The sequence below is a fragment of the Octodon degus genome, unplaced genomic scaffold, assembly GCF_000260255.1.
Source record: "Octodon degus isolate 3935 unplaced genomic scaffold, OctDeg1.0 scaffold00012, whole genome shotgun sequence".
In the NCBI taxonomy this organism is placed as follows: domain Eukaryota; kingdom Metazoa; phylum Chordata; class Mammalia; order Rodentia; family Octodontidae; genus Octodon; species Octodon degus.
In genome coordinates this window covers 14,917,161-14,933,002 of record NW_004524588.1, presented here as the reverse complement: position 1 = coordinate 14,933,002, position 15,842 = coordinate 14,917,161, and the positions used below count along the sequence as shown (strand labels likewise).

Here is a 15,842-nt window from a genome sequence, read left to right as displayed (position 1 = left end):
GTACATTCCTGAGGTCTTTTATCTGTTGTAGCTTTGTCTTTTTCTTTCTTTTCATTACATCAGGTGTAATGCCCTGTAAATTGTGGTAGTGGTACCAGGAATAAAAAATCAAGGAATTGTAAAAAAAAGAAATTAAACCTCTGTTTGATAATCCTTTACTATATTGTTAAGCTCTGTGACATTTTTGCAAGTTGTCCTATTTTTAGTGCTCTTGTATTGCAACCTTACATGCTTTTTTTTTTTGTAATAACCTTTTTTGTTAGAGGCTTTAGGTGCATTAACGGTTCTCAGCTATATTTTTGTTAGAATAAATAGGCATCATCTCCTTGTTAAAAATTGTATTTTACAGTAGTGCTTCAATAGTTCTCAGCTAAATTTTAGTCAGAATAAGCACCAACTTTTTGTTAAACATTGTTTCATAATATTATCATTGCCATTTTATCAAATGCCATTCTGTCTCAATTAAATTATTCATATTCTCAGAGAAAATATTGATACAATATTGTTTTCTCATGTGGATTATGTAGTACAGTATTTTGTTATCCTCATTGCTTATATGTATTATTTCCAGGTATTTCTATTCTCTTAATTTATGACCATCATAAAACAAACATCACAGTACTAGATGGAAAGAATTGCTCTTACATGTGCTTTTTTTTTTCTTTGGTAGTGCTGGGGATTGAACTCAGGACCTTGTGCTTGCCAGGCAAGCACTTATTCTGCTGAGCTATCTCCCCAGCCCAGAATTGATCTTTCAGAGAGCCAGTGAGATTGCTCAGTGGATTAAACGGCCTGCTTAGACAGACACAGGGGTGGGGGGTTCCATCCCAGGCCTGCTGTGCTGGCCCCGCCCCTGGGGCTCGCTGTGAGCGTGGTGGTGCATACCTATAACCCCAACACGGGAGACTGAAAAACAGGAAGGATCATTAGGAGTATCATCTGTATAGTGAGACCCCGTAGACCCTGTACTAAATACATTTAAAAACAAATTGCTGTTTCAGTGATAAGTCACTCAAGTTTTTGATTTTTTTTTTTTTTGTATGTTGTTTTAGGGAAGGGTCTACAGGATGTTCAGGGCCTCATTATAGTGATCCGCCTGTTCACAGCCTCCCAAGAGCTGGGATTACAGCCACGCCACCATGCCAAGCCTTAATTGCCACCTCTTTGCGCCCCAGGGGTGGGGCTGGCCTGGCAGGCCCAGGGATCAAACCCCTGGCCCCTGCGCCTGCTTGTAGGCACTTTAATCCACTGAGCTATTTGGCTGGCCCTCAAGGTTTTTTTAAGAAATACCAAAAATCCCTTCATATTTTTTACTTTGATAACAGAATTTTATTGGGCTGGGGAGATAGCTCAGCAGCTTAAGCACCTGCCTGGCAAGCACAAGATCTGGAGTTCGATCCCCAGTACAACAACAACAACAACAAAAAGAATTTTATGAAACTTTCTTAATACAAATTTTAAATTTTGATTCTTAAAATTTTTCAGTGGAGGTTGCTTAACATTCAAGACTAATAAATGAATTTTCTATTTCTCAGTGTCAGAGTTCGATTAGCTGCTGTTACCTGTTTGAAAAATATTTTAGCCACAAAGACGGGACATAATTTCTGGGAGATTTATAAGATGACAACTGATCCCATGCTGACCTATCTACAGCCTTTTAGAACATCAAGAAAAAAGGTCTCTTAATAAATATTTACTAACTGTGTCATATATCTGTTTGCTTTGGGTTATATCAGATTGCTTAAAGTAATAACTTACTAACATTTAGCCTTTCCTAGAAATAATTTCAACTGTACTTCTTTATTCAAGAGAAGGGCCGCAGAGATAGCTCAGTGGTCTAAGCGCTTACCTAGGCAAGCACAGGACCCTGGCTGGATCCCCAATACCACGTGCCGCTCTGGCCCTACCCTCGGCACATGGAGCAGGCCACCTAGACTGAGCGTGGTGGTGCTTGCCTGTAATGTCAATGCTTGGGAGGCTGAAAACAGGAGGATCACTATGAGTCCAGCTGCATAGTGAGAACCTATACCAAATACATAAAATTAAAAAAAAAAAAAAATCCAGGGAATTTTTAACGGTGTAGCAATATGGAAAAACTGAGATAATGTAGAGAAGTGATGGTTGACTTGAAGATAGGAAAAATTTTTAATGATCTACCTTTGTGTCTTATGAACAGAAAACCCTCTGATCCCATAAAAGCCATTGATCCTCGGTGTATTTTATAGGTATTATGATAAATAAGCATTTATTTCCATAGAAAATTAATGTATTAAAACTTCTATGAAATATATGATGCAGTAGAGAGTCTCTTTTCTTTTCCATGTTGATATCGTTACAAAGTGCAACAAAACATTCTGTAAAGGATGTTGAAGAACTCTTACAGTTCCCTTAACCAAACATTCTTCTTTTCATAGTTTGTTGTTTTTTTTTTAACATTTATTTGTGTGTGTGTGTGTGTGTGTGTGTGTGTGGCCAGCTCAGCCCACCAGGGAGTGGGGCTGGCTGGCATGTGGTGCTGGGGGATTGAACCGCGGTCCCTGTGCTTTGCCAAGCTTGTTCCAAGTAGGTGCTTTAGACCACTGAGCCATCTCACCAGCCCCTTCTTTTCATAGTTACTGAGAAATGTATTTAACTTTTCCCTAATTTACTTTCAGGGCATGCATGTGGGTACATTGAAGTGGTATCTTACACTACTGTATGTATCAAATCTAATTTGGCCTTAAAATTAGTACTGTATTAACTATTAATGAAACTTGTAATATAACCTGTGAAGCATTATATTGTAATATTTTAAAAGTATCAATTCTTTGTGGAAGATTTGGATTTGAGAAAGATGAGACAGAATTGTGATGTGTATAATCTATGTACATGCTGCTAGTGACAGTACCTGCACCCGTTTTCTGCAGCCAAGACCTTTAATTTTAACCAACCCACTCTTCATTTCATACAAATATGTTTTGATTCCAAGAATAATGGTTGCCTCCAGAGTTTAAGTATATTTAATTTTATTTAACAACAGATTAGTTGTTCCTAGGTTTCATTTTACATAGGAAAGGTAAATAATTTTCTGATTCTGTTTACATTTTTTATTTTTAGTTTTTAGAAGTTTCCAAACTTGATAAAGAAAGTGCTTTAAAAGTCTTGGATGATACTAGTCTGTGGATTCCTCAAAGTGAAAATCATGATACTTGGATAAAGACATTGACTTGTGCAATTTTGGACAGTGGAGGCACAAAAAGTGAAATTCTTCAATTAGTAAAGCCAATGTGTGAAGTAAGAAAATTAAATTAATTCCTTTTTTTTGCCTTTGCTTTTCCCATTCCATCTGGCTTCTGTGAGAATGATCATGACCTGGTACTGCACATTGTCTTCCTGCAGGGTTACACGCAGGAGCAGTATATGCATCTAGGTTCAGCTAGAACTTCACACAGGCTTCAGGTTTGGGATAGATGAGTTCTAAGGGTTGCCCTGAGCAGTGCTCAAAATGGTTAGGATATTGATGATCTTGAATTATTTGTGCTAACAAGAAGCTCTGACTTTGTTTAATTTGGTAAGATTACTGTCATTTACATTCTGCTACAGTTCACTGATTTAAAAAAGTGGGGGTAGGAGTTAGCATTTTTTTTTTTTTTTACTTTTGAGTAAACAATAAAGATATGTCAAATAAAAGTTGAAATAGTCTTTTGAGGGGTTGGATATAATATTCAGTGGTATATCATGGTTTTTGGAATGGGTGATGTCCTGGGTTCAGTCCACAACACTATAAATGAAAAACACGACTAGACGGGTGAGGGAGATAGCTCAGTGGCGTAGGTGCCTGCCTGGCAAGGGCAAGGTCCTGAGTTTGATCCCTGGTACCACACACACACACACACACACACCTGCTGGAATATTTTATCAAATGCATTATTAAGGACAGTACAAATAATGACTTTGAAACATACACAGTGACCTATCAAACGTGATTTAAACCAAATGTGCAAACAGTGTTGAACTGGATCAAAGATGTTCCAATGAAAACTAATTGATAAGAAAGTGGTTTGAACAAGTATTAGCTATATTGAAAGTTTAAAAAAGCAGTCTTTATAAAGTGAGCTGTTATATGACTGATCTGTAAACTCTAAATGTTTATTTTAAACAGTTTTTATTGTATTCATTTAAATTTATTATTTTTTACAATGTGCAATCTATTATTAATCTCATGTTATGTATTCATTTCAGGAATGTTTTTCTAAAATTCACTTTGTCTGTATCTTTTTTTTTTTTTTGGCCGAACCAGGGATTGAACTCAGGCCCTTGCACTTGCCAGGGAAGCACTTATCCTACTGAGCCATCTTCCCAACCCTTCTGTCTACATCTTATATCTTTCACATTTCAGTATTTGTCTACAATTTTTGATTTGCTATATAATTATTATTGATTTTCAATAAAGTTAATAATGAGTTAAAAATAAAAAAGCAGTCTTAGTTAGGAGTGGTGGTAAAACCTGTAATCCCAGCACTGGGGAGGCTAAGGCAGGGAGATTACCTTAAATTCAAGGTCAGCCTCAACTACATATAGACACCCTGTCTTTAAAAAATAAGTAATACAGCAGTCTTTGTTTTCTACAGAAAAAGTAATGGCAATAAATAAATCATTACATTTGCTGCAGTGCTATACTCATATTAGTTGAACAGAGTAGTACCCTGAGCTTATATTCAGCTTACAGATCATTAGTCAACAAAGCTAAGTATTTTAATAGCATCTTGACTTTGAGCCAGAAAGTAAAATGTATGTACCTGTGTACATCAAATATACTTGTATATATACCCCACTTCTTAGTACTTTGAAATCCTTAGTACCATGGAGGGAGGTGGAAAAGGATGACAAGGAATTAAGGTGTGTTACACACCTGTACCATACTCTGAATATAATCATTATGTACTGCAGTCAAATACTAATACGTTCTGTTTTAAAAGAAAAAATCCCACAGGAGTCTTGTTGACTTTATCTTTAGAAAGGAAAACCTGCAGTTAGTGATCTATCATCTGGCTCATGTGTGGCATGTGATATGTGCAGTGGACATGAAGTGTGGTTCCTCTGCATGAAGAATAACAGAGTCTAGGAGCAGCAGAAATGAGCATCAGTGCTATTATGCTGTGCCGTGCATTCCAAAGAACTTTCACACTTTGAGTATGCCATACATATTTACCCAAATTTTACACCTAGAAATGTGGGGTTTATTAAAAGGTAAACATTTTTAATGACTGGTAGCTCTTTACTGAGTGTAGAAAATTTACAAAAATCAAATTTTTCAGCTTTTCTCAAACTTTTTCTACTCTTTCCCCTTTATATCAGAAAACTCCTTTTATTAATAACCATTGTTAACTCTAAAGTTATATGTAAAAATAATGTTATCATTTCATTTATAGGCACTATTCTGTTTCATTATACTAATTGCCTAGGCTACAAATGAATAGTTGTAGTATAATTAGTAGACATATTTGATAAAGATATACACTAGCTTAGTATTTTCTTAACTTTACCTGATGTATACATTTTTAATTTTTACTAATGTGAATTCATGGCATATTAATGTATCATTTTTAAAAGTTTAAAATGTCAGCAATAGTGAATGAAAATTTTAAGTTAAAATTCTAAATTTTACTCAAACTATTGGGTGAATATGTTGTTATGTTCTAGGTGAAAACTGAGTTTTGCTGGACTGTCCTTCCATACTTGATTCATGATATTTTACTCCAAGATACAAATGAATCGTGGAGAAATCTTCTTTCTACACATGTTCAAGGATTTTTTACCAGCTGTTTCAGACATTTGTCACAAGCAAGCCGATCCACAACCCCTGCGGATTTGGGTTCAGGTGTTATTAAATTATTAGTATTTATAGTATTAGTTTCTTAGCTTCAGAGAAATTTAGAATTAAGCTTGAGACTGGGCATGGTAGTACATGCCTGTAATACCAGTGCTTGGGAGGCTGAAAACAGGAGGATCACTACGAGTCCGATCTGTAGAGTGAGACCCTGTAGACCCTGTACTAAATACAATTAAAAAAAAAAAAGAAAAAAGATAGGATTAAGCTTGAATACCATCACAAGCTTACTTCTGTAACTGTTTGTGTTTCCTCAACTAGAGAATAAGGATAGAAGTTGAAACAAGCTATCAGTCAATTAATGTTTATAAAGCACTTAGACTGATTCTTAATATATGTTAATACTGGATATTAATATTGAGACAACTAATTAAGCATCCCCTGTGTCAGGAACTGTGCTAGACATTGATAACCTAGATGTAAATAAGACCTCCCACTTTTCTGGCAATAGATAATACACTTAAATAAATTTGATAAAAACTTACCTGAGGGGCTGGTGAGATGGCTCAGTAGTCTAAAGCACCTACTTAGAACAAGCTAAGCTAAGCAAAGCACAGGAACCGCGGTTCAATCCCCCAGCACCACATGCCAGCCAGCCCCGCCCCCTGGTGGGCTGAGCTGGCCACACACAAACACAAAATAAATAAATTAATTAATTAAAAAAAAAAAACTTACCTGATTTCATAGTTTTAGAACTCTGGCCAGCTAACTTTTAGAAAACAACCTTTTACTTATCAAATCATGTATATTTATTACAGGAAATAAAGAACAGTTGCACACATTTAGAAAATTATAGGGGCTGGGGAGATGGCTCAGGGGAATAAATGCTTCCCTGGCAAGTGCAGGGACTTGAGTTCAATCCCTGGTTCTGGGAAAAAAAAAATTAACTCATCATCCCATAACCATGGTTAACGTCCTGCTGATTTTTAAAGTAAAAGTTGGACTATATTTTATCCTTCATATTATCTGCTTTCTTTCCATTATATGACATAAATGTCTGCAATGCTAAGAGCTTGAGAGCAGAAAAAAATTCTGTTAGGGTTTAGAGTCATAAAATACAAGCATTCATAATTTGAGGGCTTTTTATAGACCATTTCAAATCTAAATTTTTTGAAAGAGATACATGATTTACAAATCTTCACTAACTATATTTAATATGTATAAACAAAATTATGCACAAATTCATATGTTGTGCTTGAAGACCAATACAGTTCTAATAAAAGATACTGATTTTGACATTTTTAAATAAATAGCTTCTCCCAACTTCACTTCAGCACAGGTTGTAATTATTTCTCCCAGTTGTTTCTCAGGTTTTACCACAGACTTCATTTGAAATGATTCTGATATCGTTTAAGACTTCATTTTGCTATGCTTTATCTTTTATGTGTCTTTTCACTTGGCTAATAGTAATTACAGATCTATTTAGACAGAAGCTGGGAGTCGCAGAAAGTTAAGCGCTACCAAACCTCACTTGGTGGAGTCTAGAAATGTTGGTCACATGGAAGTAGGGAAAATAGTGGTTACCAGAGGCCTGGGCAGAGTCAAGCGAGGGAGGAGAGACCTGTGTATATTAAAGGGGAGATTAATCTTTGTATATCAAGTTAAATCAGAAAGTCCGAGCAATTTTGTGCTGCACAAATGGTGACTATCAACAGTGATAGTGAATTTTTATGTATTTTTTTAAAGTTAGAAGAAAGGATTTTGAACATTTTCTTTGTAAGGAAGTGATATAGGAGGGTATAGATGTTTATCCTAAATTGAACATTGCATAAGGTTGCACATGTATTAAAATATCAAATATCAATTATTTTGTAATTGTGAATAATTTTAATATGTCAATTAAAATTTAAAATAAATATTTGGAAAACTAATCATAAACAATCCTATAGTTGTCCATCCTGTGCCCCTTCTAGATTGTGAGTTCATCAGAATTATCTGGAATATGTTTGTATAGATTTTGAATCATTGAAATGAAAATTCTAAAATTCTCACACTTTGCAAACTAAACTGTATCTCCTGTCTTTAATCAGGGACATGGATAACAGCAAAGTTATACATAAACATTTAAAATTTAAACATTATGTAATTTAAAGTACGTTAAAAAGTTTTAGTATGTAGTTTGTAGTATAGCCAAAGGTAGTCATCATTTCTATGTAGTGTCAGTATTTTTGTAACCTTAAGTGAAAACTTAAACCTTATGTATAAAATTGTATTACTGAGCAGGATGGTAGATGTAGGTTCTTACATAGCTTAAATATATCTTCTGGGGGCCAGGGAGATAGCTTAGTAGAATAAGCACTTGCCTGGCAAGCTCAGGGTCCTGAGTTCAATCCCTGTTACCAGAAAAAAAAAGAGTAAATAAAAATAAATAAATATCTTTTGATGTTTCACTCCCTTCACACTCAAGTCCCATGTGCATGTGGGTGGTCCCAGGATAGAGTCATCTTTTTCATCAGTTTTGCCTGTCCTGCATGAATGCCAAATCAGTTGGCCAAGCCAAAAGCTTTCTCACTTATCTAGTTACCAAATCCTGCCATTTCTGTATTATAAATAACTTTACTCCCTGGCTCCTCCTCATTCTTACTACCCTCTAGCTCTGTGGCTAAGCACAGTTCAGATTCTTCAAGTTCTTTCTTTCTTCTGTTCACCTTAGATACTGTTAATATTCCCTGGCAGTCTGTCTTTTTCTCTTCTTCTGACCACTTTTGTTTTGGATCTCTTTTTCTAAGAAAGTTTTCTTATCCTTGCGAGCTTCCCTCCTGTATTCCTTAAGAGCATTCTAAACTTACTGTCATACTACTTAACACATAGTGTTGAGAGTCTCCAGTCAGTGAGTTCTGTGTGTCCAGAAATTATCTTATTCATGGTTATATACTGAGAACCTAGCACATAAAACATCCTAGGCATTTATAGTATCCAAGATTATTGCCTTTACAGAAATAAAATACAAATTGCATTGTAATTTTCTCCTCCTCCCTTCTCCCTCTTCCTCCTCTTCTCCCTTCTCCTTCCTCTTCTTCCTCCTCCTCTTCCTCCTCCTCTTCTTCCTCTTCCTCCTCCTCCTCCTCCTCCTCCTCCTCCTCTCCTTTTGAGATAGGGTCTTTCTATGCTATGTAGTCTAGGCTGGCCTTGAACTCACAGTGATCCCTCTTGCCTCAGCCTTCTGAATGCTGATATTACAAGCATGTGCCACCATGCCCAGAAATTCTAAGTTATATTAAGCCTATTGCTTTATTTTAAAAAGAATAAGATGCTATCAAAGTCCAGGTATTTATTTTTATTTTATTTTATTTATTTGTGTGTGTGTGTGTGTGTGTGTGTGTGTGTGGCCAGCTCAGCCCACCAGGGGGTGGGGCTGACTGGCATGTGGTGCTGGGGGATTGAACCGCGGTCCCTGTGTTTGCTAAGCTTGTTCTAAGTAGGTGCTTTAGACCACTGAGCCATCTCACCAGCCCCAAGTCCAGGTATTTATTAAGAATCAGTTTTGTGTCAAGTACTCTGACCAGAATCTTACAGTATAGAGAGAGAGGCAGACATAGAGACAAGAAGGAAGAAAGTGCTTAAGCAAATCTGTCTGTCTTTGTTTGTCAGAGTCAGAGCTCTTTTCCCAATGCAGTTTGGATAAAAAATCACAAAGAACAATGCTTGCTGTGATAGACTATATGAGAAGACAAAAGAGGTAAGGTAATAAGCATTGTTACTTGAGTTTGGGGTCTTACAATAGTTTATTTTATCTGTAAATCTGTGGGAAACAGGAAGTCTTTTTCTGTTGTGTTGCCTCTCTATTCTCTCTGTTTTTATTTTTTAGAAGTCATACATTGTATAATTGTCTTTTAAGTACCTTTATTACAAAGTATAAGTTTAATATGTGTGATAGTCATCAAATTTTGTATTCATATTGTGGCATGGAGTTTTTTTAATTTGGATCACTTATTTTACAGTATGGTGTCTTTGCTCTATTTCTCATGAGAGATTTTTAATAAAGCACAGGAATCACTGGCCTGTATGACTAGACAATTGACCAGAACTCCAAAAAAAATAGTGTAGTAGGTCTGTATGGATGGACCTGACTTATAATGGTTCACTTTATAATGGTATGTCAACTTTATAATGATATGAAAATGATATCATTGAGAAAAAAACTATGTTTAATTATGTTATTTCAGGTAGTGCTAACACAGTATGATCATCTCTCATGTTGCCAGGCAGTGACAGAGAGCTCTGGCTTCCAGTCAGCCCTGTGATCTCAGGATAAACAACTGATCTTCAACAGTGTGCTGTGTTGCTTAGTTGTAATGTTGAGTAGATTAGGTATTTCTAACTACTTTGAGTTAGAGTATTTTCAAATTATGATAGATTTATCGGGGTATACCCCTACCCTAAGTCAAGGAACATCCATAATTTATTGTTTATTTATTTTATTGAGAAACAAATAGCAATGAGACCGTTTCAAAATATAATTTGAATATGTAGAAATTGATGTCTTGTGAATGTGTAGTGGTAGTGGCAGTGGTTGATAAAAGAATAAGAGGGAATGGTAGGAAAAAACTGACACTGATTAACTTAAGTAAAATCTTCTTAAAATTCCTTTGTATCTCTTTCATACCATTCCACTGCACTTGTAGTTTTTGCCTTTTAATGTGCTTGCTTTTGGTTAGAAAGTTTCTAGTTACCTTATTCTGTAGCAGGTCGTCTTCTGAGACAGCCCACAAGAGGCTCTGTTACTGGGTGTGTCAGTTCTTTCAGCACTGGGAGGCAGTTTTACCTTTGAGTCCTTCACTTCAAACTTTTCAGGACAGAATGATGCTGACATTAGCAGGACTTAGAGAAGATAACAATTATTAAAATACTTTTGTTTTTATTTGACACAGTAATTGTTAAAGATAAAAGTTGATAGTATTCAAAGCTAGGCATAGTGGTTCATGGTTGTAATCCTAGCAGTGAGAAGGAGGCTGGGGCAAGATTGCAGACTTGAGGGCGGCTTGGGCAATTTAGCAAGACTGCTCAAAACAGTAGCTAAAATGGGCAGGGATGGAAGGGCTATGGATTTGATTCCCAGTACTGTGAGAGAAAAAAAATCATATTTGGTTCTAATTATCAATCAGACCTTTAAAAAGATTCTTGAGAATATATGAACATGACACTGAAATAGAGGCAAGGGGGAAAAAAGGTAAGGTCCCTGTCTCGGTTACTCTTCTCTTTTTGCTGGGACAAATACCTGACACCTAAAATGAAGGAAGGAAAGGTTTGTTTAGCTCACCGTTACTGGAGGTTTCAGTCCATACTTGGCTGGCTCCAAGGCGGAGTGGCACAGGGCAGAGAGCATCCAGATCATGGCGGTGGAACAACAATGGCAACAGAGAGAGTGAGTCTGTCTGTCTGTCTCTCTTATATTACATTCAGGCTGTCTGCCCCAGGCTGAGGGAAGTACACACAGTCATAATCACAGCAGTACTAAGACCCATAATCCCGGCCTTGGATCCCCTGTAATCCTGGTGGATCCTGAGTCAATCACAGACTATAGAAGTCCCCGCCCCATGACTGCATGAGGCTTTGGGGAGACAACTAGACACAACCATAACAGTCCCTGAGTTTAATTCCAAGTTCTGTAATATGGACAGAGTACTTTCTGTTTTTGAGCTCTGTTGCAGTCTTAATCATCTTTAAAATCAATATAATATCTCCCATAAGGTGGGGTGGTTTATGGGAATTGGGTAAGTTATATACTATACCTGACATTCAGTAAGTGTAATTTTTTTTCATAATTTTATTGAGAAATAAATAGCAATGAGACAGTTTCAAATCAAATTGGTAGGACAGTTATGTGTTGTACAAGATGCAAACATGATATCCTATTTACAAACACTATTAGAACAAATCATTCTATTCCTTGAATTAAGAGAATGTAGCGATATATCTAGCCTAACCATTTTGAATACACAGATACAAAATGGTCATTCGTGTATATCCCCTTTTTTTTGTTAAGTTCCCTCATTTAAGTATTATAGATGTGTGAACTCAGCAAAATATTCAAAAATAGTCCAGTAGTCCATAATAATATTGGGTCTTCCGCTTGACTGGCAATGTCAGAAGTTATTGATCTGAGTCCCCTACAGCTCAACATAACAACATGGCTTTATTTCTTGTTCTTCGTTTTTATACTTTTCTGCTGGATGGTTAAGACCAAGATAAAGCAAGACCTATATAACAAGAATTGTAGCTTTTGGATCTGATAAGGTCAGTCAAATCCCCTCAGGACTTATCCTGAGACCCTATACCTCAGATTGTAGATCCTTTGTCAGTGTCAGCCATGTGGATGAGTCACAGCCATTGTTTGGCCAGTTTGCTCTCTGTGACAGCCTGAAAGAATGTTTTCTCTCCATGTAACTCTCCTTAGGCACACTGCATCATCAATCACTTTCTTCTTTGGCCCCATAATCTCCTTGATCAAAAAATTTGGGACGCAACTGAGTTACATGACTTTATTTTATTTATTTGTTTGTTTGTTTGTTTGTTTGTTTGTTTATTTTGAGATAGGATCTCATTGTATAGTTCAGGCCAGCCTTGAACTCATATTGTAGCCCAAATTGGCCTCAAACTGTCACAGATCTTCCTGCCTCAGCCTCTCAAGTGCTGGGGTTATAGGCTTGTGCCACCATGCCCTGCTTTGTCACATCTTTGTTAGTTTAGAAAAAAGATAACGTGTAGTGCCTCCCAATTTGATGTGTTGTTACTACAATGGATTTTTTTAAATTAAATAACTCAACATAGGTCATAAATGAAAGAGAAAATATATTATTAGGAAAAGTATGTAATTGTGTCGTAGAAGAAACATAGTATTTTCATTAAGTTGTCTGTATTATAGGGGGAGAGAGAGAGAGAGATACTGTCTATTCTGTGCAGCCTGTTCTTAGCCAGTGGTGCAGGGATTTCTTGGTGTGGGTAGGACAAGTAATGAATGTAATGACAAGTAATGACACCCTCAGATATACAGGGTGATGGTCGGTAGCTTTCAGGAAATTTTTTGAAAGGCTTGTGATCCAAAAAATTTGAGAAACCAGACTGTTGATATTATTTTAGAGATGTTTACACTTGCAGAGTAGGGAACTATGGTTTTGGTTGTTTTATTGTGAATTTTCTGTTTTTAACTAGCAGTTGCTACCATTGTTTTCTATATTAATGTGATTTTCTTCTGATAAGGAAATTAAAAAATGGAGTGATATCATGTTCCATTTTTCTTCAGACCTTCGTCAGGAACAGTTTTTGAAGATGCTTTCTGGCTGGACTTGAATTATCTGGAGGTTGCCAAGGTGGCTCAGTCTTGTGCTGCACACTTTACAGCACTACTCTATGCAGAGATCTACGCAGATAAGAAGAGCATAGGTGACCAAGAGAAAAGGTAATAAAATTTAGGATTACAGGTTTTTAAATTGTTGTCTCCCATATTTGGCAAACACTCTCGCACTGAACTATATTCTCAGCCCGAAATTGCCTTTTTTAAAGCAGGCATGCATAGGTTTAATTTCGGTTAACAATAGGAGAGAGTGCTTAACAAACAGGGCTTGCTGTCTGATCTGACAGGTCTGTTTTGGCTTTATTCCCTGAGAGCTCTGATGACTCAGGAGAGCAGACAGATAATGAGTCTGTCTAGAGGGCAAGTGGGCATGGGGGCTGTAATCACAGCGCTGGGGAGACCAAGGCAGCCTTGGGGTACACAGTGAGTTCAAGGCCATCCCACACTGCCAAGCGAGACCCTCTCTCCAGACAAACGAACAGTGTGTAGAGGTTGTAGAACGTTAGTTTTCTTCAGTGGCTCTGTTGGAATGAGCTGAAGCTTTGTAATCTAAAGCACTCAAGAAAAGAGTAAGCAAAACAGGCATCAGCAGGTACCAGTGCTGTCAGGTCAAGAAAATGAATCACTTGTTTAAATTTCCTGAATTAAACAATTCAGATTGTTTAATAGCAAAATGCCTCAATTTAGGCATTCTTGATACATATAGTTTTCTTAACTTGCTCTTGAGAAAGTATGAGATTTCAATGTTAGCATCTGTAAGTTGTTTTAGAAAAAAGGATTTTTTTTTTCTTGGCTGACTCAGGCTGCCTAAGGGCAGGTCTGTTGTGGCACGTGGAGGTGGGGAATCTCACTGTGGTTCCCCTGCGTCAAGACTGATTTCACCCAATCATGTGCTTTAAACAACTGTGCTAACTGGCAGGCCCCCTGAAGAAAAGAAATTCAGAACTTCCCAAATAGGATTGAGACAAGTGTTGATTCATAACCTCAGTCATTTTGATATTCCTGATAGAACTCTTGGAAACTGCATATGAATATGTTATCTGAATAAATTATAACCTTAAATTTACAAAGTTGTGGAGGTAAGTCATACTAATATAATCATAGTTGTACTAATATAATCTTCCCAACTGTTCAAATTTCTGCCCCCAAAGTTTTTTAAAACATAATGTGGTAATAAGAAAACTACATGTGGTATCTAGTATGTAAAAGTTATAAGCAAAATAGAAGGTTGTCAATAGTATTGTTACAAAGTGCTCCCTCTGCCCATTGTCCTGAGTGCCTTCCAAGAGGTACTATGAATGGTATCTTGGATTTTGTGTTTTATTATTTTCAGAAGATGTTTCTGCCATTTAAGATGAAATGGGGTTTAGTGAATTATCTGTTTGTGAGCTTTACTAGAAATATTTTCATACGCAGTTTTTTCACCCAGGGTTTTTAAATAAGATTTATCAATGTTGGCTATTGGTCTAATTTTTTAGTACAGTATGGTAGAAGACGATTCCTTAATTTTTAATCCATTCACCTATCAATGAGGTATATCTTAAGTGTAGAATTAGTAGGTTATGAAGCATATAAATTTTCAACCTTTTGAGATAGTGCCAAATTTTTTTTTTAATTTTATTTATTTATGTGTGTGTGTGTGTGTGTGTGTGTGTGTGGCCAGCTCAGCCCACCAGGGGACAGGGCTGGCAGGCATGTGGTGCTGGGGATTGAACCGCAGTCCCTGTGCTTTGCTAAGCTTGTTCTAAATAGGTGCTTTAGACCACTGAGCCATCTTACCAGCCCAATGTGCCAAATTGTTTTTTAAAGTGACTATGCCAGTTTGTATCAGAAATAGAGTTAAGGAAGTAAATCGGTGGAAAGCTCTACATTTGAATGAAGTAACTAAAGTGCCTCTATTTGACTGAAAATGGTATAAAAAAAACTGAAATAAATTTATAGCTAAATACTAGAGTTACCATCACAGATGAAGACAGTATTTGTTTTATAAATACGGTTATTTTTATTATAGACTACGTAGCTTTTAAGATTTTAGAATTGAAGGTACTTAGAAAACTATGATATGCATATGCTAAATACATGATTTAAAGGTAAGGTCTTAAGAGTAGACAAACCTAGAGCTGGCCAGATAGCTCAGCTGACTAAAGAGCCTGCTTAGGCAGAGTGCAGCAGCCAGGGTTTGATCCCTGGCAGGCTGTGCTGGCCCTGACACCAGGGCACGCTGGTGCAAGCCTATAATCCCAGCACTTGGGAGGCTGAAAACAGGAGGATCACTACAAGTTCAGTCTTCGTAGTGAGACCCTGTAGACCCTGTACCAAATACATTAAAAAAAAAAAAAAGTGGACAAACCTGAGTTCTTACCCTGGTTCTCATTTATTTGTTTTATAATCGTGGATTTAAGTAGATACTAGTGTTCTACTGTTACCAGATTTCTTAATTTTTGTCACTTTATCAGGTGTCAAGTTACATTTTGTGATCTTAATAAGTCTGCCTTTCTATGAATGTTTTGCTTTACAAACTCCCCATATATAGAAGATTGTTAGTAAGGTATAATTTTCATTCACAGAATTAACATTCAGAAGTTTCTAGCCTACCTTCATTCTAAATTACATTTTGTTTTAAAGTACAAATTGTTTTATTTGTAACCTTCATTTGTTTTTTGTTATGATACATATATT

General features: G+C 36.5%; 1 protein-coding gene across 1 annotated transcript in view; it reads left to right on the top strand.

Moving 5' to 3' along the window:
- The window catches only part of Atm (ATM serine/threonine kinase), a 137,159-nt gene that overhangs the window by 84,995 nt on the left and 36,322 nt on the right, over nucleotides 1–15,842 (top strand). The window contains exons 35-39 of the mRNA XM_004626220.2: nucleotides 1,536–1,677; nucleotides 3,097–3,273; nucleotides 5,683–5,860; nucleotides 9,461–9,548; nucleotides 13,113–13,268. Coding sequence (XP_004626277.1) covers nucleotides 1,536–1,677; nucleotides 3,097–3,273; nucleotides 5,683–5,860; nucleotides 9,461–9,548; nucleotides 13,113–13,268 — 741 coding nt within the window. The remainder of the gene's footprint in view (nucleotides 1–1,535; nucleotides 1,678–3,096; nucleotides 3,274–5,682; nucleotides 5,861–9,460; nucleotides 9,549–13,112; nucleotides 13,269–15,842) is intronic.